The sequence below is a fragment of the Hydractinia symbiolongicarpus genome, chromosome 2 (assembly GCF_029227915.1).
Source record: "Hydractinia symbiolongicarpus strain clone_291-10 chromosome 2, HSymV2.1, whole genome shotgun sequence".
Lineage (NCBI taxonomy): Eukaryota > Metazoa > Cnidaria > Hydrozoa > Anthoathecata > Hydractiniidae > Hydractinia > Hydractinia symbiolongicarpus.
This window is the reverse complement of record NC_079876.1, coordinates 17,278,594-17,303,445: the sequence shown is the minus strand read 5'-3', so window position 1 is coordinate 17,303,445 and position 24,852 is coordinate 17,278,594. Positions and strand designations below refer to the sequence as shown.

Here is a 24,852-nt window from a genome sequence, read left to right as displayed (position 1 = left end):
TCATCAACTTCTGTTGAAACGCTGTGCAGAGTTTTTTTGTTCATTCATACTTTTTAACAATAGCCTTTTGTTTTTTTCAAAAGATTCTTTGTTAGCATCTTCTGCTGCACCGAACACTGTTAAAAGAAAAATATTCCGAATAAAAAGATTTCCGCACACCGTATCATAGCTGCATGATTCAACAAGCATTTCTGAAAATGAATTTTAAATGTAAAACGAAAATGCTATAGAAATTTAAAGCTCGTGCATTGTAGCATAATGAAGATCGTCTTAAATTTCTACATAATGCGCCATCTTTGTTGTTATTAACGTTTCTCTTTAAGAATGTCTTCATTTCTTTCTGAACAATTTCCCAAGCGTGTAGACTTAAACTATATTCGGCAAAACTAATTAAGTAATTATTCATGAGTTTTATTTTAAAGAAGAATTGTTGAGACTGAATATTTTAGGTGAAAGATAATAGTATTTTAGCCATAAAATCGTGACAAGTGTGTTATAACAAAAAAAAATATGGGTATATAGTCTAAAAATATCCTTTCGTAACTATTATGTAAAAAATAATATTCCGATTTTTAAAAGGGTTACTATCACCTTACATGCTTTCACTTCTTTTGTTATAGGAAATCACTTCCAGCACGTTCTTTCACAAGCACAGTGTCAGCATGATAATCTAATTTTAGTATCATAATCAATTTCCACATGCACACTTTTTTACTTTTTAAATACCGTAATTCCTCTTTTTAGCCCCCAGGGGGGGTTATTAAATTCTGTAGGTTTTAGACGGGGGCTTAACAGAAGGGGGGCTAAATAAATTGAGGGGGCTGCGAGCTAAATGAAGGGAGGGGCCTAAAAAGAGGAATTACGGTATCTTCAAACAAACCTCCTTTTATAACTCACACAATAATCTGTATAATTTTAAAATATCGCCGTAGAAACAGGACGTCACAAAGCTTGTTGTTGTGATCAAATTTTTGCATGCTTGTATCTTTGCAAATATTTTGTTCATACTTTTTAACATGTTTATTTTTGTATAAACTTACTGTTTTTAGTTGACACTTAAAAAGAATTCTTAAAGAAGCAAATTCTTTTATAGCTAGTTTTCGGCTTTTTTCATTTCTTACTGTCATTGTACTCGGGAGTGCAAAAACAAAAGTCATTAAGTAAGCAATTCGATTTTTGGCTTTTTTTATCTGCTTACTCTAACTATACTCGGGAGTACAAAGTTTAATAAATGTAAAGAAATTTTCGTAAAAACAGAAGTCATTAAATAAGGAATTTGATTTTCAGGTTTTTTTCATTTCGTACTCTCATGACTTGCTTTTGCACTATCTTACTCTATCTATACTCGAGAGTACAACAACAAAAGTTATTAATAGAGTATTTGATTTTCGGGTGTAGGAGCACTCAAAATGGGGAAACTATTAACTGATCATGTTCGTCAAAGAATTATCAATTTGAAAACCGATAACCTTGGTGTCACCAAAATTAAGAAAAGACTTAAAAGACTTAAAAGTGAAGGATATAATGTTGGAAGGTCAGCATATATCGTCTTTTTCAGAAATTGGTCACACATCATTCTATGGCAAATCTTCCAAGGAAACCGAAGGCACTAATAAATGTTACAAACTCCTTTCTCCATTTTATCAACACTTGTATAAAGAAAAACGACAAACTCACTAACAAGCTTTTGCTTCAGCAATTTAATGTTAGATTTTCTACAAGTAAAATCAAAAGGGTAAGACGTGGGCTCTGTTGGTACTCCACCGGGACAAAGTACTGTCAACTTGTAAGAAAAGTAAATCGTCAAAAAAGTCTTATCTTTGCTAAAAAAAGTACAAGAAATGGAAGATGATTTCGGCAATGTTTTATGGACAGGCAAGAGTGGCATTCAAATGGACTGGAACGGAAAGGTATCTTTTCATCGCTGATGGGAGCCAGCAAAATTAAAAGGAATGCCGAAACATCTTTTAAACTGATGTTTGGGGATGCATATCAAAACGTAGCGCATCTCCAATTTTAATTTTTCACGGCATAATTGACAAAGAGTTCTACTCTTAAGAAATTTCAAAAAAACATGTTAAAACCGTTTATTTCTGATGTATTTCCAGATGGGCATAGGTTTATGCAGGATAACAACCCCAAACACACCAGTTTAAAAGCGTCGGGAGTAATGCAGGAGAAAAATTCGAAATGACTATAAACCACACACTGGAAAATGCAATTTCAAAAATATGGACAGCTGTAACCCCAGAAAAATGCTGAATCTCTCTCTAGTAAAAATATCATTGGGAGTATGATTAACAAAAACGCGAGTAATATCATTTTAATTGCACTCGCGTTATACTCGGGAGTTAATTACTTGTTTAATTTTTGTACTCTTACTCTCAAAAGTGTGCAGCTTTACTCGCGAGTAGTTCAATTATTGCGTACTCGCGTTATTAAAAAAAGTTACTCTTATTTATTTTACTCACACTCGCATTGTACTCTTAACTCTAACTAACTCTAACTATTTTAGTCGCATTTATTTCTATTCGCATTCTCAAATATGTGTGGGTTTACTCGCGATCAGCACCATGATTGTAATATATTAATTAAGATGCATTAAGAAGCACCAGCTTCTAAATAGAAAAGCAGACGTTTATTCAAAAAAAGAAATTTTCATAATTAAGGCAATGGTTGCTCAGTGGTAGAGCATGGTTGCAAGGAACCAGATCTTCCTTGTCTTAATCCCACTCATTACAGCTGAAAAATCCAGGGTTTCGTGCAGGTCCTGCTGCCAGCTTGATTCCTATGGTATAATTTCATGTTAATGATTTTAGGTGAAGTCAATGGTTGAGAGTGCACTACGATTAAGATCGAGAATGATATTATAAAAAAACTTTTTTTTTAATTTTTGGGCAATCATGTCATTGTTCTGAATTAGTTTTAAAATTTTGAATGCTTTTATTTAGCGTATACAAAGAAATGACAAAATTAGATGAGCCCATGTTTAAATATATGGCACCTGTAAGTTTTTTTAATGTTCTTACTGCACAAGCTGTATATGTTTTATGGCAACAGTTTGGCTTATTCACATGGAGATTGAGTTAAAGCTACTTTTAAGAATTTTTGATTTCACTGTTCTCAAACGCTCTGTAATGCGTGTACTCTTGGGCCTATTTGATTTCATTTCAATTTGACATGTAGAAATCAAAATTAGTTGATAATTTTGATTTTTAATTTAATTTGAAAATCAAACAGTAAAATTAGTTAATAATGTTGATTTTGTAAATAGTTGATCTCAAACACTAAAGGCTTAAATACACGGTAAGTTTAAACAGACCGATTAAATGTAAGATAAAAAAACTTACTGTGTAAACAGTTTTCGGTTTTAAAAATTTTTTTGAGAGTTGGACATGTTCAACTTTTGCTAAGTTTTTTCCATTGAAATTAACAGAATTATTAATGAGCTATTGTTTATACTAAAGATGTTTTTCAGTTTCTAAACATGACCGCTTTTTTTTCTACTATTACCCTTACTGCTGTTATAGCAATACCCGCAAAGGAAAATTTACATGTTTTTTCTTTGGTATTTATTGTGAAAAGAGAGTTATTAAAAAAACTTATACGTTCTATGTTAACGTGTAGACAGGTATATTACCTGCAACTAAACTTATAAGTTTTTTTCTAACAACTAAACGGTCTGTTTAAGCTTACCATGTATTTTAGCCTTAAGACTACATTTAAACACTAATTTTCAATTTTTAATTTTTAATTTTCAATCTAATTGTTAATTACCATTTTTTTGTGTTAAATAAAGTTTCAGAAATAAATTTCTTAGGAAATTATGATTTTTGCTTGTCAATTTAAATTAAAAACTAAATGGTGCTAAGGGTACAAGAATTCTCTGCCGTCCATACTAATCATCTTCGCCAGAATTTATCTGATCTGAAATTAAATGATCTCTTAGATATATAACCTGAAATACTGCATTCGAAAAACCTGCTTTGCAAAGTCCTTTTCCTGTGTATAGTTCTTAGCTTATTTATCTTGGTTTAAGATTAATAATACTTATAATAATACTTATTCAGTTTCACTGCAATCGTGTACTGTGGCCGACGATCGACCGACGGTCCATCATTCAGAGTTTTAAGGAGAAATCGTGTTGTTTTTTCTAGGAAAACATAGAGAGTTTCTACACAATTATAATGTCGAGCATTTACTCTACATTCAAATGCACATATATTTCTCTATTAGTTCCATGCTCTCAAGTATGCAGAAAAATGTAATTACAGAATTTTTTGCCCGCATTATTTGAAAGTTAGTAAAACACATATAGATGCCTGCAAAAGGCTGTTAATTTTAAGTTAGTAAGTATACACTTTATCATTCTAGGAACCACCTATCGAACAAGTAGTTAGCCTAGCAGAGAACATGATGGTAGGAAAACTCACATATATTTAGACCTTCTTTTTTTGCTGTTACTTTTTACGTTAACTATTTTGTAGGACTAACTAATTTTCAATTTTATAACCCTGTGCCGAAACATATATTTTTTTAACTCAAACAGAGATGTTTCAATTTTTAGACATCTCGAAGCACTGTTATTGTTTTATAACTTCATCTAGTTAAATGATATTTTAAAAAACAAACTCCATCAACTTTTTAAAAATCATTGCAGTGGTTGAACAAAGAATTTTGCATAAATACTTCTGGAGTTGCATTTTTATATTTATTTGTCATATATATTTACTTTACTTATTTCTCTGTTTTACGATGTAGAAATATGAAGAAAAAGACTATCTTCGTGGTTCGTTTACAATATCAGAATATAATCCAGAGGTGAGATTTTATTATGTAGAGTAACATTTGCTTGTGTGCTAATAGAGTCTGATAGTGATAGATAATTGTCATTTAATTTTTATCAGTTTTAACCAGGTATATAGATGGGTTTTTTATTTGGTTTTAACATAATAAGAAGCTTTACATATATTTAACTGCAATACAGTACAAAATCAAACACCACGTTCAGGCCATATCAGCATTTAAATTATGTTCCAGTGTTTCTAACACTGCGATTGGCTAGTCTACACAAAATATATGCTATATTTTTATTTAGCATATATAGCAAGCTAAAGTATATTTTTTCTTGATGATTAAATCAAGTTATTTTGGAAAATCTATTCTAAAATTTTATTCTCAAATAAAACATAATCTTTATGAAACAGACACAAACTGTTGTGTTCAGTTATTCTTTTATTCGCACAAATTTATTAAAGAGTCATTAAGGAGACAGTGCTCTCCACCATCAAGAATGTTCACCTATGACTTTCAAAATATTTAAAGCACTTTGAAGGAGACTTGTGTTGTGTTTAATTGGATAAGGGAATTTATCATAAATAAAATTACACGATCGCATATATTATAAACAAAAAAAACATCAATTTTTTCTGTTTTCTAGTTCTCTGTATTTTTTGCTCGATATAAGAAGTATTCCTGATATTTTTCTCCGGACTGTGCAATACCTACCAGGGGCGGATTTAGGATTTTTTTGACTGGTGCAAAATAGTCTCAAAGATGGGATATAGAGGGCGTTTTGAACCGCCCAATGAGATAACCGCCCTTTAGTGCCCTCTGTTGTTTAAAACAGTTTATAAACCACAGCCCCTGAACTTGTACAAATTTGGACAAGAATTACAAAAATCAAATTTTCATGTTTTTTTAATCAAATTAAGTTTTACAATTACGTCTTCTTAAATATTACATAAAATCTTGGACGGAATTGAGTTTCTTCAGTGTCGGGTATAGTAGATGGATATTTGATATCATTGTACTCAAGTTTTGCCGTTTCAGCTAAAATAATAAAACACTTGAATGTAACCTGAAAGCATTTGCAGCATTTTTTATACGAAAATGCAAAATCGTAGATCGTAAATGAAAGTGGCATTGTTTATCAAATTAGCCAATCAGCTTGATTTCATAAGATTTTAAACCAATCAGGATGTTTTTAAATCATAACAGCCTTTAAATGTACATGTGAGGCGAAGTAAACTTTATTTGAAAACTATAATTACTAAAAACCTATAAAGCTAACAAAAACAATTAAGTTGCTTAACCTGTTCGGTACAGAAGATGTAAAAAAAAACTCAAATTTTTAAGTTTGTTTCTTCTTTAAAATGTCAAATCTTTGCAACTTTTTGCTAAAGCACCTTGAATTTATCCAGTGAAATCTTCCACTCTTTTCAACAGCTTGATCAATCTTTGCGACCACCATCCAGACAAGAATTTTCCTTCCATGGGCGTCGATAATTATTGGTATGGAAATATCATTGAGTTAAGGAAGATGTCTTTTCACTTTAGCGAGAAAATCTATCTTAAAACTCAAAAAACAGAGAGTAGAATTTGAAAATGAAAAATGAAACCAAAAAACGAGAGTCTATTATGGCATCAAAACCAAAAACAATTATAAAATTAATTAGAATTGCTTAAATATAATTGGATATCAAAATCCACAACACTTCACTTCCTTCAGCTGTCAAACTCAGGTAGGGAAGACAGCGCACAAACAAAGCTAAATATTTACATTTCATCTCGGCTGTTTCATCCGCGGCCGTACATTTCAAATTTTGGCAGCAGACAATAATTTCTTCAGCAAAACCTTTGCATTTAAGTTTAAAATGTGGCACCAGACGACCAGTGCCAGTGACACCACCCAGAACCGGCTGGTGTCAAATTACATTTTTTCAGCGAGGTTTACAATGTCCACATATTTCATTGCCTTATAAATTATGGCCCAAGCAAAAAAAAGGTTAGTTAAAAATAAAAGAAAGGTACCGCGAATACAGAAAATGTATAAAAGAAATGCATCGAATGCAAAACATTGCGGCTTGAGTTTTAAACAGAACAACGAAGATTGTGGAATATGTGTGGGAGAAAAAATATATATAAAAATGCACTGAGTAATGTGCCAGACTGCTTCTTTAAACATATAATTTAAGGAAAGCTGTTTGGTCTCTTTGTCCATAAGGAGGTCACTTTGGAAATTTCAAGTGGTGCCATGGCACCATGGCACCAGCGCTCGATCCGCCCCTGCCTACTACATAATGTTTTCTAGACCTTTTCTAAGATTTATTTTCAAGGGAAATAATTGTAAAGCATGGAAAAAATGTACAGGAATCTATCTGGAAAATTGTGTGCAAAGCAGAAATATATTTTTGTGCAGGAATTTGATTCAAAGTAAAAAATAGCTCTAAAAACATATTTGAAATGTTTTTTACACGAAACAGAATAGTAAAAACTGTGCAAAATTGATGAATGATGTATAACTTAAATATCTTTTTTAATATTCTTTTTCAGCTTATCCAGGAATACCTGAATTATTTAAGGCGAGATAATGTAAATATAATAGTGTTGTCTAAGAAGTTTTCACATTTGTGCAACGAGAAGGAGAAGTGGTACAAGACTAAATATGCTGTACACGGTGAGAAATAATTCAATACGAATATACACTCAAATACTTACTCATGCATGTATATCTACGCTCTTGAGATGTGTTTGAAGATCCAAAGAACGTGTCTTCTGTTGATTTTTTATTATTGTAAAGGAAAGGTCCATTTGTGTTCATTTTTTCTAGCATGTAGTTTCATTAGGAGGGTAGTTTTTGTCTTTAACACCATGAATCGAGTAAAAAAACAGTTTTCAGATTGTACATAAATGTAAATACATGTGTGGTAGGAAGTTACTATTCAAATGTAGAAAATATGGACAAAATTGTACGTCTGTCACTTTTTTCACCAATTTAAGTGAAGATTTGCTGCCTATTCTTTGGCTATAAAGCATTATTTAGCAGTTTAGGAATGTTTTACATTTCATTTGATAGTATCTTTTATATGTAATACTATTTTACCTTTAGATATTCCTAGCCAATGGCTGGATCCTGAGAAATGTACGGTAATTATTTTTTCCCAGAAACAGGAATAGCTTATCTACACAAATTTATATCTGGCTGTGGATCTCACTTTCTACTGAAATTTACCTCAGGGCATTAAAATTTTTTTGCAAATTTTAACATGCAATAATTAGTGCCCAAAGTTGCCGTCTTGCTATACAGGTTGATTGTTATTGCACATAACATATATCACAGCCCAAGACTGATTATTATTTAACAAAAAATATATAAATGAGCCATACATATACGTACTGTGCTGGTGATTCAAAAAAATAAAATGTCACAAAGATGTCAGCTTACGGGAGTTGTGTAGTAGACCTGAGTTGAACACTGAAATGACATAATTGTTCGTTGATTTTTTGGCATTCACTTTCTTAAAAATTTTATTAGCCAGACATAACAGTAGAATGAAATAGCTTTTTTTCTAGGTAGCAAAGTAAACAGTGGTCTTCATATCCCAAAAGAAAATCGGTTTTCAGGTAAATATTTTACTTGTGTTTCTGAACTGATTGCAATTAAAATGTAGTCCCTTGAAAAATATTTCCTCTTTGATGTTGGTCTTTTTTGCTGCAATATTTGACATAATTGCGTATGTAATAAGTTATCTGTATGATTGTGTGTTGTTTAGGTACTCACAACTTTGAATCTCTCAAATTCCATCGCTAACTCTCTTTTGCTCATCTCCAACGCCCACAACATTCAGAATTGTCAGTGTATCTTTTTTTTTGTTTGATTTTTTAAGCTTCTGATTTTCGTCTAAAGACTACATCCGAATCTTCAACTCAACAGGTTAGTAAGGTTAATTATATTTATTTATTTTAATAATTTACTCTATATTTACTTGTTTTCCAAACTTGAAATTTCTTCATTTTTATACCTCAACACATCAAATATCCACTCAGGCACTTTTTAAACCTTTTAAGTGTTAGACTTTGCATATATTGGTGGGCTGTGAGGGCTGTGAGGGCTGTGAGGGCTGTGAGGGCTGTGAGGGCTGTGAGGGCTGTGAGGGCTGTGAGGGCTGTGAGGGGAAGGAATGAGGGAGGGGTTCCTCATTTCAATTTAAATATTCCTGAATTAAAGTCCGGCTGTGCAAACTGACATTTTTTTAGAGACACTTATTTTGTTTCGGGTTTAAATGGAGTGTGTAATAAATGTTCAACAGAACTAGATGTTCTACAGTATGTCCAACTTAAGGAGGATTGTGTTTTCTGTTTGGCTCTAACTCAAGTGAAGTGTGTAATTGATACATTTTTATGATCTTACTTTGTTGGGATTATTAATAGGGCTGGGCCTCTTTTTAGTTTATGTTTTATACTGCTATTAGTGAGGATAATGTGTAGTAAATTTACCTTACGGACCCCTGCTTTTCTTGAGAGCTATAAGCATGAGAAATTACTATAGTTACTGATTTGAGTATGTTTTTATTTTATAACCGCCAACTTTGATGTTACTCTGGCGTACATTCTGAGGTCTTTCTGCATCCCTAAAATACCGTTTTACACTTTTAGTATCCAAGTAGTATACAAGAGAACGCGTATGGAAAGGTTTGGCATAAAATTGACAGCAAATTCCTTCTACCCAAAGGTATGTGGTATGACACTATGAATTGAATCAGGGAAGGCATGATGACGGGTAAATCATCACAAATTAGTTCATCTGAAAAATAAACTTTTTTGCTCTATACTATTTTGACCACATGAACATCTCTTTGTACGATTCTTATTGAAACTATCTTTGTGTCTTATATTTCAATTTTTCTTCACATTTTTTTTATTTCCTATTTTTATAGTGTTGGCATACTTCAATTTCATCTCACCATTAAATATAAAATCCTCATATTAGTAAGTTAGCAAATTTGAAGTTTGAACACTTCAATTTTTTAAGCTGGATACTGTTCGATTGTGGTAATGTATACTACAAGATAATTTTGTGAGGGTTTTGTTTTCTTTCAAGGTGTAGGAAGGTAGGTGAATTATTTGTCTCCTATGAAGGAGCTGTTAAAAGCTGTGTATGAATCTTTCTGGTAAAATCTTTTTTGGTTTTTGCGATATAGGCCTTAAAAGTTTAGCTAATTATGCAGAAGTATGACATAAGTTTGATGCTAAGAAACAATAACTGGTATGAATGATGATCAGGGCAACTAAAATATTAATATTCATGTAAATATGTTCAAAATATCAAACTGGATGTTAACCGTGATAAACTCCTAAAACAGTACCTCAACGATATCAAAAACATGACGTCATGCATTAATTAGCATAATTATCAAAACTAAGTCTTTTTTTTATAGTTCTGCATGTTCGGAGTTATTGGATCAAGTACTCGACTTCAATTTAGCAGAACTGTGCTACGAAGGAGAGTCTGCTTTGTTAGGGTAAGACTTTTACAAAAAGCTGTATTTAATACATACCTGTAGTAAGAGTTCAAAATATTCAACATAAGTGATATCCTGAAACAGAAGGCAATTGGTAATGTAATTGGTCGTAGTTTGAAGTACGAACAATTACAGGGACGACACTTTTTCGACCAATTCCCTAATGTAGCAATTTTTAGAAGCATAGGTTAGGTAAGTAGCAGTTGCACTTCTTTAAACACACCTGTTTTAATCCACGCCTCTCCAGTAAAGGCTGACGACAGCAACAATTAGCATATTTTGAGTGTTGGGATCTAACCAAATAACCTAAGATCCTATGAACTTTTGACAAATTCAAATTGTTTGAACCTAGTGTAGTAATAGCTTTATATAGCTATGCAAAAAATCTAAAACAACCTTTTTTTCCCTTGCCCTTCTGCCTAAGTGGATTTTCCCACGGGTCTCATCGACTAGTATATAATTATTGGTGGGGATAAGCTTTTAAATTTGCAGCTTTGTCCGATATATATGTGGGTGCCTGTAAATACTTCTAACTTAATAAGCTTGAACAGAAATTTTACTTGAAGCACTTAAAATCGCAATAAAATATTGTGTTATAATTCCGCTGTAGAACGATTTCTATTTTACCCGAATTTATGAAGACTGACAGAAATTATTTTTCCCTGAAATAAAACTTCATGTAGGCTGTCTTAAATCGTAATCATTTCTGTGCATCAAATTTAAATTAAGTCACACTTGTGTATTGAATAATTTATGTTGAAAGGGCTAGAAAAGTTATCGAGGTTTCTGCAGTATTTGTGATCGGTGTGTAATGTTGTGATCGGTGTGTAATGTTGCGATCGGTGTGTAATGTTGTGATCGGTGTGTAATGTTGTGATCGGTGTGTGATGTTGTGGTCGGTGTGTGATGTTGTGATCGGTGTGTGATGTTGTGATCGGTGTGTGATGTTGTGATCGGTGTGTAATGTTGTGATCGATGTGTAATGTTGTAATCGGTGTGTAATGTTGTGATCGGTGTGTAATGTTGTGATCGGTGTGTAATGTTGTGATCGGTGTGTAATGTTGTGATCGGTGTGTAATATTGTGATCGGTGTGTAATGTTGTGATCGGTGTGTAATGTTTATTATTATCGAAGCTGCTACAGAACTACTTGTCATCGGATTGTAATGTTTATTATTTTCAGTGCGGATACATCAATGTCTTGTGATGGTTTTGAAATTTATTTTCATGGGTATAATGACAAGCTACAGGTAGTTTATTTTGCAGCTTTATTGATAAGTGAGGCTTTATTATGGGTGAATGTAAATTTCTGATTTGTCAGATAAAATGAAAGTAATTTGGTTGCAGCTCTTATTTTTTTGAGTGATTACACAAAGCGCGGCATTGTCATGTTTAATAAAGAACTTGAGTATTGAGAATTCCCTGTAGTTCTTAAATTTTGCTTTTAAAAGTTTGTTGTAAAAAAAAGTCTGTGTCTGCAGCCTTGGCTTTTTCGTTCTAGACCAAGAAAGAAACAAATAGTATGAGATTTTGGAATTGGCGGTGTTGATGTATTTTTAATTTTTTCTATATAGTCTTTTTTTCAAGAATATTTTAACAACTTCATCAATATGGAAGTTACTGATGTGGCCTTTAACGTATCAAAGGTTACAATCTTTTGTGTTTGTTTTTTATTTTTTATTTTATTGTTTTTGGTTTACATGTAATTTTTGACTGTGAACAAGTTCATCCATCTATGATGGCCGTAAACTTCTAATTTATAACCTTGGCTTAGAGTTTAAAAATAATGTTCAACATTTTCACTTAACAGTCATATATTGATGATCTTTTTTTCTCCGGCGAAAATTTGCTGAAATTATGAGAATGTGTATTTTGTGACCTTTTTTCCGATTTGATAAAGAATTTTACTGGCAAGCATTTGGTGCACAAAGTTTTTCATTACTCTATTAGACTTTTTCTGATTTGTTTTATAAAACCATAAACTAACGGCCAACTTTAAGCGCTAAGCCGATCTGTTCTTTTTTCAATATTAGATTGCCTGTTTCATTTTTTCCATTTTTTGCGTTCCAGGAAGAATTAATACGTTCACACAAAAACGAATATATAGAAACTGACGCTCTGGTTAGGTAAGCAATCATCTTTATTTATTTTTCAGAGTTAGCGAGACAAATTTATTGTGTTAGTAGAAGTAGATTATATTTGATGGCCGAGGTATCTAAGTAATCCGTTTTATTTTTTATTGGCAGTTTTGCATTTATTATCTCAATATAGACATAAACACAGAAGCATTGATCGTTGTCAGAAACTTGGATTTTTATTTTCTTAAAATAAAGTCAACAAAAAACGCTTAACAAATTTTAACGTTTTGATTAGTGTGTCCACTAATTATGGAGAAAAGGCGCTTAGTGCCCATACGAAAATAACGTCCCCTGAAAGTTGTAATCACATTGCCATTGATGTCATTAACCATCTATATGTTGGGTTATGCTAAGCACAAACACAGCTTGTTATGCACAAACGAAGATAAGATTTTCAACAGACTACTGAAAAACAGGTGTCTCAGTGGCACATAACACCCCGCCCCTCCTAAGACATCTAGAGTGTCGTAACCGCTATCTTGCTTCGGAAGTCGTTTATGTATGACTCCTTAGCTGTATATAATAACGCATAAAACATAAAGGTTATAGTTAAAGAATCTAAAAAATCATATTCTTTGCAACTCTTATACCAAATGTGAACCCTGTTTCGGTATTCTTAAATTTAAGGGTTTTTTGCTTGCTTGTAACATGTTTGTTTTCGCTTTCTAGTGCATTAAGGTTATCAGTTTTGGAAAGTTTTCATTCGAACGCACTGAGCAAGATGCAGGAACTAAAGAAGCTAACGTTACAGAATTTTAAGGTGAGCGTATGTTTGTTTGTTTTGTTGTTTGTTGTTGTTGTTTATGTTTAGTTGTTGTTGTTGTTTATTGTTGTTGTTTTTTATTGTTTTTGTTTATGTTTGGTTAGTGTTTGTTTGTTTGTTTATTTGTTTGTTTTGTTGTTTTTGTTGTTTATTTGTTATTTTGTTGTTTATGTTTGGTTATTGTTTGTTTGTTTGTTTATTTGTTTGTTTTGTTGTTTTTTGTTGCTTATTTGTTATTTTGTTGTTTATGTTTGGTTATTGTTTGTTTATTTGTTGTTTATGTTTTGTTTTTGTTGTTGTTTTTATTCATTTTCTTTTTTTCTCAAAATGTTAAGTTGACAGATTTTTAAATTTGATTTCCTCTGCTTCGTCTTGTATTTTCCCTCAAGCTCGTGTGATGTTTTGTGCAACTAATCTTTTGTTTTAGGATTACATCAAAGAATATCTCTCACAACTTTATGTCGAGAGTCTATTTCAAGGTAACATAACTGAGCAAGTAAGTTTTGGTCCTGCTTTCATTCACCGTGGTTGCAAACTTTTTTCACCGTTGCTACGCCTCTTACAAAACTCCTCGATTCTGCCTAATTTTAAATTGTCTTCTCAAAGATGCTTCGACATCCTATAACAAATTTTATTTCGCGAAGCTTAACAATGGATTTTGTTGCTTGCTTTTTCGCAAATATGTTGAGGCAAGAAATGTCCCTCTAATTTGTTTTTCGAAATGATCAATTAATGTATTCTTGTTTTAATTTTCACTTTACAATTTTGTCTTATTTGATCTGAAAAAGCGCGAAATTTTTATTGGAGTTTAAATTAAGTAATTTTAATTTTATAGGAAGCAGTTAGCTACCAAAATTATTTGTATAGGTAAGGTATACATATCTGGTTTTGCTTCAAGTTTACAGAATTTTTAAAATTAATTATAAGCTTCTGCGGAAATGGTGTGGTGGTAGCGCATTCGACTTGTAATCATAAGGTTCTTAGGTTCGAGTCTCACTCTGGCGCATTTTTAATGTAGTGTTGTCAGCCCATTTGAAGCCATTTACTACTATCCGGTTTGTATGGCAGGCAAGCAATTTAGAGCAATGCTATATGCGTCTCTTGCGATACTGTAACACAATTACAGTCGGAGGGGGCAAACCATTACGACGGAATACTTATAGACGTTACTTACGTCCATAAGTATTTTCTATTTAGATTCCGAGCATGATTCGTGAATAAAAACATAAATAAAAGTTTTAGAAAAGGAGTTTGCTTTGTTTTTAGTTGCATGGAAACCAAAAAATTACCACAAGAAGATTTTCCTAAGGTACAGTTTCAAAAATTGCTTCTATGCTCCCAGTGCATGCATTACTCCTTGATACTCTTGAAAAACTCTTGGGAAGTCGTATAAAAATGGAAATCCTGGAAAATAATTTTTGTGACTCCGTATGTGCTTCTTTATCTTCGCATTCTTTTAGATTTCAGATTATGGAAAATGTTTTTTTTTTTTTTTGTTTTTTTTTAAAAAAAAATTTCTGTCTTTGTGGAATCAAATTACTTCTGCCAAAAGGTCAGGAAACTCGTAGGATTTATTTTTTAAAATAAGTGGTCTACCTTCCCTTCTTTTATGTTTAATTCTGCGAGATTATTTTTCAGGTGTTAAAACTTTGTTTACCGAAGGGACGCACTGTAATCCGCCATTATGGGTTTAATAAGAATGACCCCAACACGGCCATAAACAATTATTATCAGGTAAAAAAAATTCTCCTTTATATTTCTAATGCATATTTACTGTTTCAGGAAGTCTTTTGCCACTTGAGAATCGCTTTGTTATATTACTTTTGTCATCTATTTTGGTTTTATTTTCTGTAAAAACTATGAGTGGGTTTTTTACATACGGTATGTTTCATTTCTATTAGTACATGTTATCCTTATTTGGTGACTTGTTGACTATATTTAGTTCTCTGTTGTCCATATTAGGCTTCTTATTTTTACTTGTTTTTTTTTTCAGATTGGACATTCAATCGATATGAGATTGTTCATGACAGCGAAATTACTAGATGTAAAAAAATTTATTTATTTATTACAAGTCTCTGGTATTAAACTCGATAGAGATAAATTCACGCATATGTAAAAGAAAGAGATTGGTAACAGTTAGTAAAGTCCTAAAGATCAGGGAGAGATGGTTTCGCCTTCACTTGTTGCGATAAGGGCTGGCGATAAGGGCTAAAACAATACTTTGCCATAATAAGTCCTGCTACGACGAAACTTTATTTCTGCGGGGGTTTGTCGTACAGCAAAAGTTTGTTATAACGGTTGCTACGGCAAAAGATAATAGTCAAAATAGTTTAGTGAAGAGAGACTCTGTCTGTTCATTACAAAAAGCATTAAAAGAAATCTAATGTTGCTCAATTTAAAAGTATTTCTTTCTTCCAGCATATCGTATCTGAACCTTTGTTTAACATACTTCGAACGAAGGAACAATTGGGGTTGGTATTTATTTTTTCTTTCGTATGTATTTTAAAATTTGATCTGTTGAACATCTCGTTGAACATCTCGTAGCCAAAAAGGCAAGTGTAATCAAAGCCATATTTCTTGCACTTGCCGAAACAGTCCAAAGTATGCGATCCACTTTCTTTGTGAAGTTGGTATGTTGCATGTTTTGTTTGAAACAAACTATTAAATAACAGCCTAGCCATCTTTTATCCACAGCTACACAATCGATCACACTATACACTACACAAGAGGAGTGCTTGGTTTCTCTGTAACAGTGGAAACAGAAGTCGGCAAGTCTAGGTAGGTGTTTTTGGTATCTATCAGAAAATCTTTGCACGTATGAACAACCTCCTCTTCTTTTTACACACTCGAAATTGTCAGGATCAAAATCGATGGGCCATTTTTATTTTTAGCCAATCTTTTGTCCAAAAGTTTTAACAGTTAGCGCAATATTTTTTCCGACGTAACCTGCACAAGTTGTTAATGTTTGCTTTAATACAAGCAATGTATACTGAGAACTAATTCTTCGTTATATATGTGCTTTTTCGTGGTAACTTACTTGCGTGGCAGTGACTTGTTATTTTCAGCACTTCTCCGTTTTGTTTCATATGATTTCATTTTCTTCATTTCAGTGCCGACCGGGTAGATTCAAAGATCGATGATTTTTTCGTGCAATTTTCAACTATATTAAAGAAATACACTGAAGAAGAATTTGAAGAATATGTATGTATATTTTTTCCATTCGTTTTCTAATTCTTCATTGGTTGTGTCCAACTTACTCCACTGATTCTCTGCTAAGTGTTCTAATACTTTTACGCAAGAGAGAAATAAAAAAGCGTATACATTCCAGAGGTGAATGAAATCAGAAATTAAAAGCATAAGGGCATGTAAATCCCATCTGAAGAACAAGAAAAATAATTAAAAAAAAGAATAAAAAAATTACGGTTTTTAAAGCATTAAAAAGTCTCCATGTTTCCATTCGTACAGAAGAGGAACTTTATTTTTTAGAATGTCTTTTAATGTTTGGGATACTCGTTCAGATTAAAAATTGATTACCCGTCTATTTAGGTGACATCATTTGTGCAGTTGCTGACAGAAGAAGACATCACATTGTACGATGAGACAAATCGAAATTGGGAGGAAATCTCTCGAAACGAGTATATCTTTCATCGCAAGGAGAAAATGGTAGCTGTTCAAATTATCATTTAAAATTGTTCTTGGTAAAAATTTCAAACATTGGCACGAAAGATTTGTGAAGAACTTTTTAACAATGAGCTGCACCTACTGATAATTTCTTTAAAATAATTCACACTTTAAAGTGACAAAACGAGCCTAACCAGTGTAGCCATTACTCCTAACCAGGGTGGTCACTGCTCCTAGCCAGGGTGGTCACTAGTCCTAGCCAGGATAGCCACTGCTTCTAACCAGTGTAGCCACTGCTCCTAACCAGGGTAGCCACTACTCCTAACCAGGGTCGTCACTGCTCCTAACTAGTGTAGCCACTACTCCTAACCAGGGTGGACACTACTCCTAACCAGGGTGGACACTACTCCTAGCCAGGATAGCCACTGCTTCTAACCAGTGTAGCCACTACTCCTAACCAGGGTAGCCACTGCTTCTAACCAGGGTGGCCACTACTCATAACCACGGAGGCCACTACTCCTAACTAGTGTAGCCACTACTCCTAACCAGGGTGGCCACTGATCCTAACCAGGGTAGGTAAAAAATTTTATAGAGTTAAAAAATTCAGAAAATCTCTTGGTTCCTGGAGAGTTACAGAAATGAGTAAAAATGCTAAAATATTTTAAAGTGACCATTAAAAAAATAAAAATGATCGTGTTATTTTAACTTTAACGCGCTTTTCTTTCGGTATGTTTAGATCGAGGTAGCAGAAACGATTTCGAAAGAAGAAGTAGAGAGTTTCTTACACACATACATACTTGATCAAGATAATGTGAGCGTACTGTGCACACAGGTAAGATGCGCTTCGCTTCCTGCTTCCGTTAAGGATGTGTTTTCGCGGTGAAGGTTAGGGGGTTTTAGTCAGTATATTATCCACATGTGTGTCGCCAATATTGGAAGCTTTACGAGCTTTTTTCGTGGACACACGTTTGTAGTAACGTACGGTAAATACGGCCCTCTAACAACCCGTCAATGCATAGAATATATAACTCTTACAAGACTCAATAATATTCGGCAGTTATACACATGTTTGCGAAAATTTAACTGCGTAAAAATTTCCTGAAAGGTTAGGTCGTAGACCCGCAAAAATAATTTTCTACTGAAAAAACGTCTCGAAATATTTAAAAAAGTGACTCACTTAGAAGAATTATTCTGCGCCTAATGTTTCTTCCTGTCCTCGTGAAAATTCATCGACACCATCCGTTGAAGTGCTAAGAAGACGGTTGCGATGGAAGCAAGAAGGTGAATTTGTAACATGAGATAAGTAGTAAGGGGTTAGCAAATTCCGTCCAAGGATGTTTTTAGACGATAATTTCCGAGACAAATTGTTCTAAATGTTATGTAGGTTTTCATACGAAAATTGTGATTTTGGTACCAGGCTAGTTGAGAAAGCAAATCCGTGAATTAATCTTTTTCATATAAAAAGTCGGAAATTAGGCAACAGTTGAGCTCGAAAGATCGTTGAACCCAAGCCAAAGATTTTATGTACCTTATAAAAAAATGTATAGAGCGATTGTTTGTTTGTTTGTTTGCTTGTTTGTTTGTTTGTTTGCTTGTTTGTTTGTTTTCGTTTGTCTTTGTGCAGACAAAAAATACAGGCACAAGAATAATACAGCCACAAGAATAACGAATTTTCAGTAGTGTTGGAACTAACCACAGATCTATGAGACGGATTAGGAAAGCCTTGGGCCGCGGTCAAATAGTCGGCTCTCTTTTTTTTACCGTACTTTGACTTGCTGTTTCGTTTAGGTAATCGGACATGGAGATTCTGCTGACGAATCAATGGAAGAAGAAGACAAAAAAGATAGTGACAACGAAAGTGACACGTCATCAGATGATGACAGCGATAGTGACTCTTCATCGGATGACGAGGACTGTTCAATGGAGACTGTTAAAGGATTTCAGCTCGTCAATGTCACGAGTGAACGGTATACACGCTGTGTGACGAATATTCAACAATTTCAAAAGGAGAATTCATTTTTTCCACATACGGTATTAAAACTATAGAATAAGTTATATAAATCATTATTTTTAAAATCTCTGACTAGATATGATATAAAAACAATTTGCGCACTCTCAAGTGTGAGGTTCTACGAGAATTTGCTGGTTCTGTTAGTTTTGTTACACGTGAACCAAACACAGGTCGAGATGGGAAACTAAATTAAAGTCTTTTTATGATTTTTCCTTTTTCTAAATTATGTATCCTAATTATTTTTTTCAGCATGTCTGTTTCCAACTCGTAGCATGCAATCTGTCAGATATGTTTGAACTTGACCTTTATGTGTAGGCTTACAAAATATTTTAGCTTTTTTTTAAATTTATATTTAACCTTTAATTCTCATGAATATTTACGTCGTTCGTCGTTAATAAATTTTCCCAGGCCTAAGATTCAGGGATAAAAGGAAGGGAGGTGATAAGTAAAGGAGACCTGGAGGTAAATAATAGATGTTTTTTTACCTCTTTTAGTCAGCTTGTTTTTGTTTATTTATGGTACCCAAAATTTATTGAGCGCACTACAAAAAAATAAAAAAATAGTCGACCGCCCTGATCGCAATCATCATCTGTTGGTTAACGGTCGTTGGGTTTTTGTAGCGCTGGACTTCAATTTGTCATGTTTTCTATTGTTTTTTAACACAATAGAAAACAAACTTAGCGTATTTAAATTGCTCTGGTGGTTCTAGTGCCACTGCGGTAACGAAATTAGCAATGTCTTATGCGTTTTCTGGATTCCTTTCTATCCCACCCACCCCCACCTCCTTTCCTCATTAACAATTTTTACACTAAATATAAACTTTTACATGCAAGTTATTAGAAATATGAGAAAGTTTTCATTCCTGCCCTGGTAACGAGGTTGATACGAGGGATACTTATAAAGTCTATACGCTGAGAACTAATTAGTAAGTAAGTAAGTGGAAATGTAAAGACTTTTCTTCTGACACTAATGCTCACGAAAAAGACTCTACGATACGCTTTTTCTCTGTTATTCTGTTATTAAATCATACAAAGTGCAGACGGGATCATAAAATTCAATGAACTTCACATGAATTTAATTTTCGCAAAATTTACGAGAATATAATTGCGAATTTCAAAAACAGTGGTAATTAAAGCATTTTTCCAAAAATCGTGAGATTTAAATGAAAATCGAGTCGTGCTAAAACTGCACGAAATCTTGAAGCTTTAATAACATGCAGTATATTTTTATCAACGTTCTTTCGATCTCTCGAGCGTAACGAACCAATTACGAAGCCTGATTTTCATAAAAAAACAATCCAGTTTTTTTGCTTCCTCGACATTTCGACGAAAAAATGTGCAGGAAACGAAGGCCGTTTTTATTTGTTTCAACTTTTAAGGAACTCATTTAGGCTTTTTTTTTTTGTCTATATGTGTATTTATAAGGAATATTTGATTATTATTACGGAGTTTCATACTGCGCAGGTGGGCACTAGCAAAGCGCTTTGTATGGACAAATTTTTGGCTACCTGATGTTTTTTTTCAACTAATTTTTGCTTTTAACTGACGTTTTAACTTTTAATAACACGTTAAAATGGTGTTACTAGGCCTTTTTGTGGTATATTGACACGGGTAAGATGTTGGAATCTGCGCGGTGGTATGAAACTCTGTAATGTTTCCACATGCTATATATGATGATGGTTTACTGCGTTATTTGATACAAACTTTCAACTGCATTTAAAAGTTCTTCCACAAACGGGTTAATCTTTCAGCTTTGTTGCTTCAGCAGACAACCTCGTTCCCAGGGCATTTTACCTTTTCCAAACCTTTTGTAGGTTAAAATTACTTTTTTAAACCAAAGACAAAGCAATTATTATTTGGCAAAGGAAATAAAATGGCAAAGGGGGCGTTTACGCTTTTTAAACATAGGTTCAGTCTTGGAATTATTTAACGACCTTTGGTCAAGTGCGCAAAATAATACAAAATACTTCGCTTGAATTTACTTTTGCGAAACCTAGCAAAATTTTCCTGGTAATCAAATTTGGGCGGAGGAGAGCTTAACTTCCGAGAATTTTTAACTCTTCCTCGTAGAGATTAACAAAATGGCGTCAGTCTAAACATTTTGTAAAAATGGCGGAGGAAGTTGAGATGCTTTGCAAAGATGTATTTGCCATTACTTCAAGATTGTTTGACCACAAGGCTGTTACAAGAGCGGAATCAAAATATTTAGTTCGAGAACTGGAACTTAAAAAAAGCAAAGACAGCTTGAAGATCTTTCAAGACGTGGTTCATCAATCAGAAAAAACAAAATCCAGAATACCAGAATGCATTGACCTCATAAATGAAAGAGTTGAGAAGGTTCATACACTTGTTGTTTCCGCTGCTTCAAACGCTTTAGATGTATTGTCCTCAGGTGGTAACAATGATGACGAAACGCGAGAGGATCTCAAAAAAAAGCGGGAGAAAGAATGGGAAGAATTTATGAAAGAAATGAATCAAGCTCAAGCAAACGTACTGGAAAAGCACCGTGAGAGAATGGCTGAACTAGACACAAAGGAAGATAAAGAAATCTAAATTATGTATGTATATATACAGCTTTTTAACCCAATTTAGGTTTGTCAAAAGAGTTTTGTACTTGAATTTTAGATAGTAAAAAAAAGACTTTTCATTAAGCTACCCTCTCAAAAATATAATTGGTTAGCGTCACCCAACTAAGGGCGTCGACAAACAGTTTTCGTCTCCGTTAGCGGCAAATTGGGCGCTAGACTCCCCTCCCCCCAGCCCCTTAACAGGAAGCCCATTTCCCTTACGTTGGTCTTCGTCTCCGTTAACGGCAAATTTGCCATTAAATAGAATTTTGCCCCCTCCACGCTTTACGGAACAATCTTTGTGGAGACTTTATGAACACGATATCCATTTTTTTAACAACCAATTCTAGATTATGGTGGATTTTTACTGTGGAAACATTTTCTAATTTGTTGAATTTTTTTCATTTTCCCTAAAAGAAACAAAAAAGGTGGGAAAGTGAAAATTGTCTCCATTTTTATATTTTTAACGGACAATGCATTACCCCCTCCCCCATAACGGCCAATTTGGCGTTAATGGAGACGAAAACTGTTTGTCGACGGCCTCAAACTCACTTTGAAAGCCAAAATTTTGAGTGAGTTAGTCAGTTAAATGATGTTTAGCTATCTATAATTTGCTCAAAAAGATTATCTTTGCTCAAACTTTCTATTACTGATCTTAGAACACTAAAAAATTTCCAGCTTCACACTCACTTCACCTAAAATACAGAAATTTTTACCTCCAAAAAATTTGTTCTGACATCAAACTGCGAATCACTGAATAGACAAAGGTGGATTGATTTCAGAATACTTATTACTTTGTGGGTGTGTGTCAAAGTCCACTGTAAAGAGAAATGTGCCTACAAACCCAAAATGGCAGCTATTCAAGCAAAAGTCAAAACAAGCGAAAATCATGAAAATGACGTTGATTTTTATTAACTGAACGTGTAAAGAAAGCTAAGGTATAGCGGATTTTCATTACAAACAAGGAAGGAAATGTAGATGTGACTTAATGATTTTTTTTAAGAAAAATTTTTACCTGACAGACTAACCAACACACTTGCAATTAGAAATGATGTTACCCAGGCATTTTTTTTTTTTAATTTTTTTTAGATTGCTTTCTGGATTTTCCAGGTTTAACACAGAGGTAGGACAAAATGGTTGCTGGATGTTGTCAGGATGAATTTCTTTATATGGAAAAAAGTTTGTTGGGTTGATTTTTTTCTTACAATTAGATATTATCTTGATTGTTCTCGCACGAAATATTCTATAAAAAAACAGTCTGCCAGGACCCTGCTATCAACATTTTGTCCTGAAAAGAAGTTGTCCTAGGACAAAATTTACAATGTATATAAGCACAAAGTGATTTTTAGTATATATGAATATTGATAAGACCAGGATCCTAACAAACGTCAATCATTCTGTCCTACTTCTTATGTAAGATGTTGCCTCCCCCCAGTTGCTTTGCAACTTAATTAATTATATAAAAAGGATGTATACTATTTATATATGTGTATAATATATATAATTATTATTTTTTTAGGTTACAGTTTGTACTTCGTTGTCTTCTACAAAATTCAATCAATCAGTCAAACCTTTATATATAATGCACCTAAATTTGTTTCTGTTTGTTTCTGTTTTGTTTTTTAACTTTTAAATTGCATTTTATCGTTATCAAAATAATTAAATAACAATTTTTAGGAGAGGGACAGTGTTGTTCTAAGTCTTTTATTATGTCATAAAAGGAACCAAATCATGTTTTTTGCTTCATTAGATTGCCCAAAATTTGATTTTCTGGTAAATACAAACGAATAGGTGGCTTATCACGTGTGAAAATTTTCTAGAATGATTTGTTTTGATGAAATAAAGTTATGTTGTAAGCAAATCCTATCAGAAGTTATTACACTTCGTCGATTAAAAAGATTTCATAGAAATTTAAGGTGTGATTTTTGCATATTAGCCTAATTGTTCTCTATAAGAAATTTAAAAAGGATTAAAGGGGGCAAGATTGTAAAAAAATGACAGAAAGGAAGATTATAAGCCCCCATATATGTATAGAGTTAAATCTTCACACATAGCTTCATATTATATGTTTTTGTCATACTGTGTTTCTTTATCTATTGTATCAACATACAATTTACCTTATGATTATATAGTTAAATATGACTAGAATATATTATTTTAGAACAGTCATTTTTTAAATCTGTGTATTTGTTAGAGTGTGTCCTCAGAGGGCCATTTATTTGTTTACTTACAAAATAATTACAATACTTATCCCGATTTACGTATTTTTAAATTTTTTGAAAATCCCTGAACCTGCTTTATCGAAAAACGCCTGTTTGAAAAGTTTACCGAGTTGAAGCTCTTTTTCAATTCAGTAAAATTTTATTCCACACCAATGTGCAGATCCCGAATACCACTGAAAATTTAAACTACTAAATGAATCGGCGTTTTGATGTGGCCATCTTCCTTTTTTGTTTATTCTGCCAAAATTTTACCACAAAACAAGCAATAATTATTTTTGGACCAAATTTGGCCTAAAAAGATCGTTGGTAATAAACATTGAGTCATGTTCTCTTGTTTGTTCCATGGGCTAAAATTGTATCATGAAGAAAGAAGTTAATTTCAAGACCAATTTTAGCCTTAAAATGGTATAAGGTGACAAAAAAATCATCATTTTGATCTCTTCGTTATTTTCAGCACACATGTTTGTTTATTGTGCTTAATCTTATTGAAAACGGACAACCTCCCAGACCAGTCATCCGGAAGCCACTCATGAGGCTCAATAATTCTACGATGAAAAAGTACGCTCTCGTTGAAGCAATCCAGAAAGCAAAGTACAAGGAGTCTTCAGCACAAACAGACGGACCTTACTGCGAGCCTTGCTCAGCTATTGCATGGGTGAAAGATCTTGAGCAATTTTTTAGGGACCTTGCTAACAAACAACGACGGTAAGTACACGACGGTGACCTGCTGATCGATGAAGAAACAGGTGAAGTGCTTGGCATCGCTTAGGTTTTATAGGAGCTGCCTCGAACAAAACTTAAACTGAGTAGGTTGTTCTAAATAGCACTTACATACTGTGCAGACTGTATTTTTTTTAGCAGTTCGTCCCTGGCTTCTTCTCTCCCTTGCGCCAATAATTCCGTGCGTTATCGTTAATAGTCGTCACAGCCTTCTTGGTCCTCTGTCAGATCTTTTCTCTGAGCATCATATACCTTTGCTTTTCCTGTATAATCATGGTGAACTCATTGATAAAACCATCTTGAATTTACGCTTATCCTCTTCGAGGCATTCTTGAGACCTACCTGCCCCATCCCTACTGCTAGAGCCGCAGCTTCGAGACCTATGGCTATAGGGCTCCGAATCCGGTTGCAAGCGTGGCAATACCTGCTGCGGAGATGATCATAGTTACTGCGATCATTCTATGATTTGCATATCTCAACCCTATCCTCCAGACTTTAAACTTTTGTA

At 33.4% G+C, this 24,852-nt stretch overlaps 2 protein-coding genes across 3 annotated transcripts in view; both read left to right on the top strand.

The window, feature by feature from the left end:
* The window catches only part of LOC130629731 (nardilysin-like), a 31,072-nt gene extending 11,449 nt beyond the window's left edge, over positions 1 to 19,623 (top strand). The window contains exons 17-41 of the mRNA XM_057443062.1: positions 2,952 to 3,006; positions 4,375 to 4,419; positions 4,762 to 4,821; positions 7,336 to 7,459; positions 7,892 to 7,924; positions 8,356 to 8,406; positions 8,670 to 8,716; positions 9,439 to 9,514; positions 9,720 to 9,771; positions 10,221 to 10,304; positions 11,487 to 11,553; positions 11,878 to 11,949; positions 12,374 to 12,429; positions 13,111 to 13,201; positions 13,632 to 13,700; positions 14,040 to 14,071; positions 14,471 to 14,513; positions 14,843 to 14,938; positions 15,198 to 15,248; positions 15,623 to 15,675; positions 15,899 to 15,982; positions 16,315 to 16,405; positions 16,751 to 16,867; positions 17,562 to 17,657; positions 18,614 to 19,623. Of these exons, the coding sequence (XP_057299045.1) occupies positions 2,952 to 3,006; positions 4,375 to 4,419; positions 4,762 to 4,821; positions 7,336 to 7,459; positions 7,892 to 7,924; positions 8,356 to 8,406; positions 8,670 to 8,716; positions 9,439 to 9,514; positions 9,720 to 9,771; positions 10,221 to 10,304; positions 11,487 to 11,553; positions 11,878 to 11,949; positions 12,374 to 12,429; positions 13,111 to 13,201; positions 13,632 to 13,700; positions 14,040 to 14,071; positions 14,471 to 14,513; positions 14,843 to 14,938; positions 15,198 to 15,248; positions 15,623 to 15,675; positions 15,899 to 15,982; positions 16,315 to 16,405; positions 16,751 to 16,867; positions 17,562 to 17,657; positions 18,614 to 18,871 (1,903 nt within the window). The 3' untranslated portion in view covers positions 18,872 to 19,623. The remainder of the gene's footprint in view (positions 1 to 2,951; positions 3,007 to 4,374; positions 4,420 to 4,761; positions 4,822 to 7,335; positions 7,460 to 7,891; positions 7,925 to 8,355; positions 8,407 to 8,669; positions 8,717 to 9,438; positions 9,515 to 9,719; positions 9,772 to 10,220; positions 10,305 to 11,486; positions 11,554 to 11,877; positions 11,950 to 12,373; positions 12,430 to 13,110; positions 13,202 to 13,631; positions 13,701 to 14,039; positions 14,072 to 14,470; positions 14,514 to 14,842; positions 14,939 to 15,197; positions 15,249 to 15,622; positions 15,676 to 15,898; positions 15,983 to 16,314; positions 16,406 to 16,750; positions 16,868 to 17,561; positions 17,658 to 18,613) is intronic.
* Positions 19,624 to 20,901: 1,278 nt separating this feature from the next.
* Positions 20,902 to 23,658, top strand: LOC130629730 (biogenesis of lysosome-related organelles complex 1 subunit 5-like). 2 transcript variants are annotated; one of them, XM_057443061.1, is made up of 3 exons: positions 20,902 to 21,393; positions 22,492 to 22,525; positions 22,922 to 23,658. In XM_057443061.1, exon 1 carries the CDS (start codon positions 20,945 to 20,947, stop codon positions 21,386 to 21,388), a length of 444 nt encoding a protein of 147 aa, XP_057299044.1. In that variant the 5' UTR covers positions 20,902 to 20,944; the 3' UTR covers positions 21,389 to 21,393; positions 22,492 to 22,525; positions 22,922 to 23,658. The 2 variants fall into 2 exon arrangements, with proteins under 2 accessions (XP_057299044.1, XP_057299043.1); XM_057443060.1 differs by lacking the exon at positions 22,492 to 22,525 and having other exon boundaries at positions 20,903 to 21,393.
* The last annotated feature ends 1,194 nt before the right edge of the window (positions 23,659 to 24,852 follow it).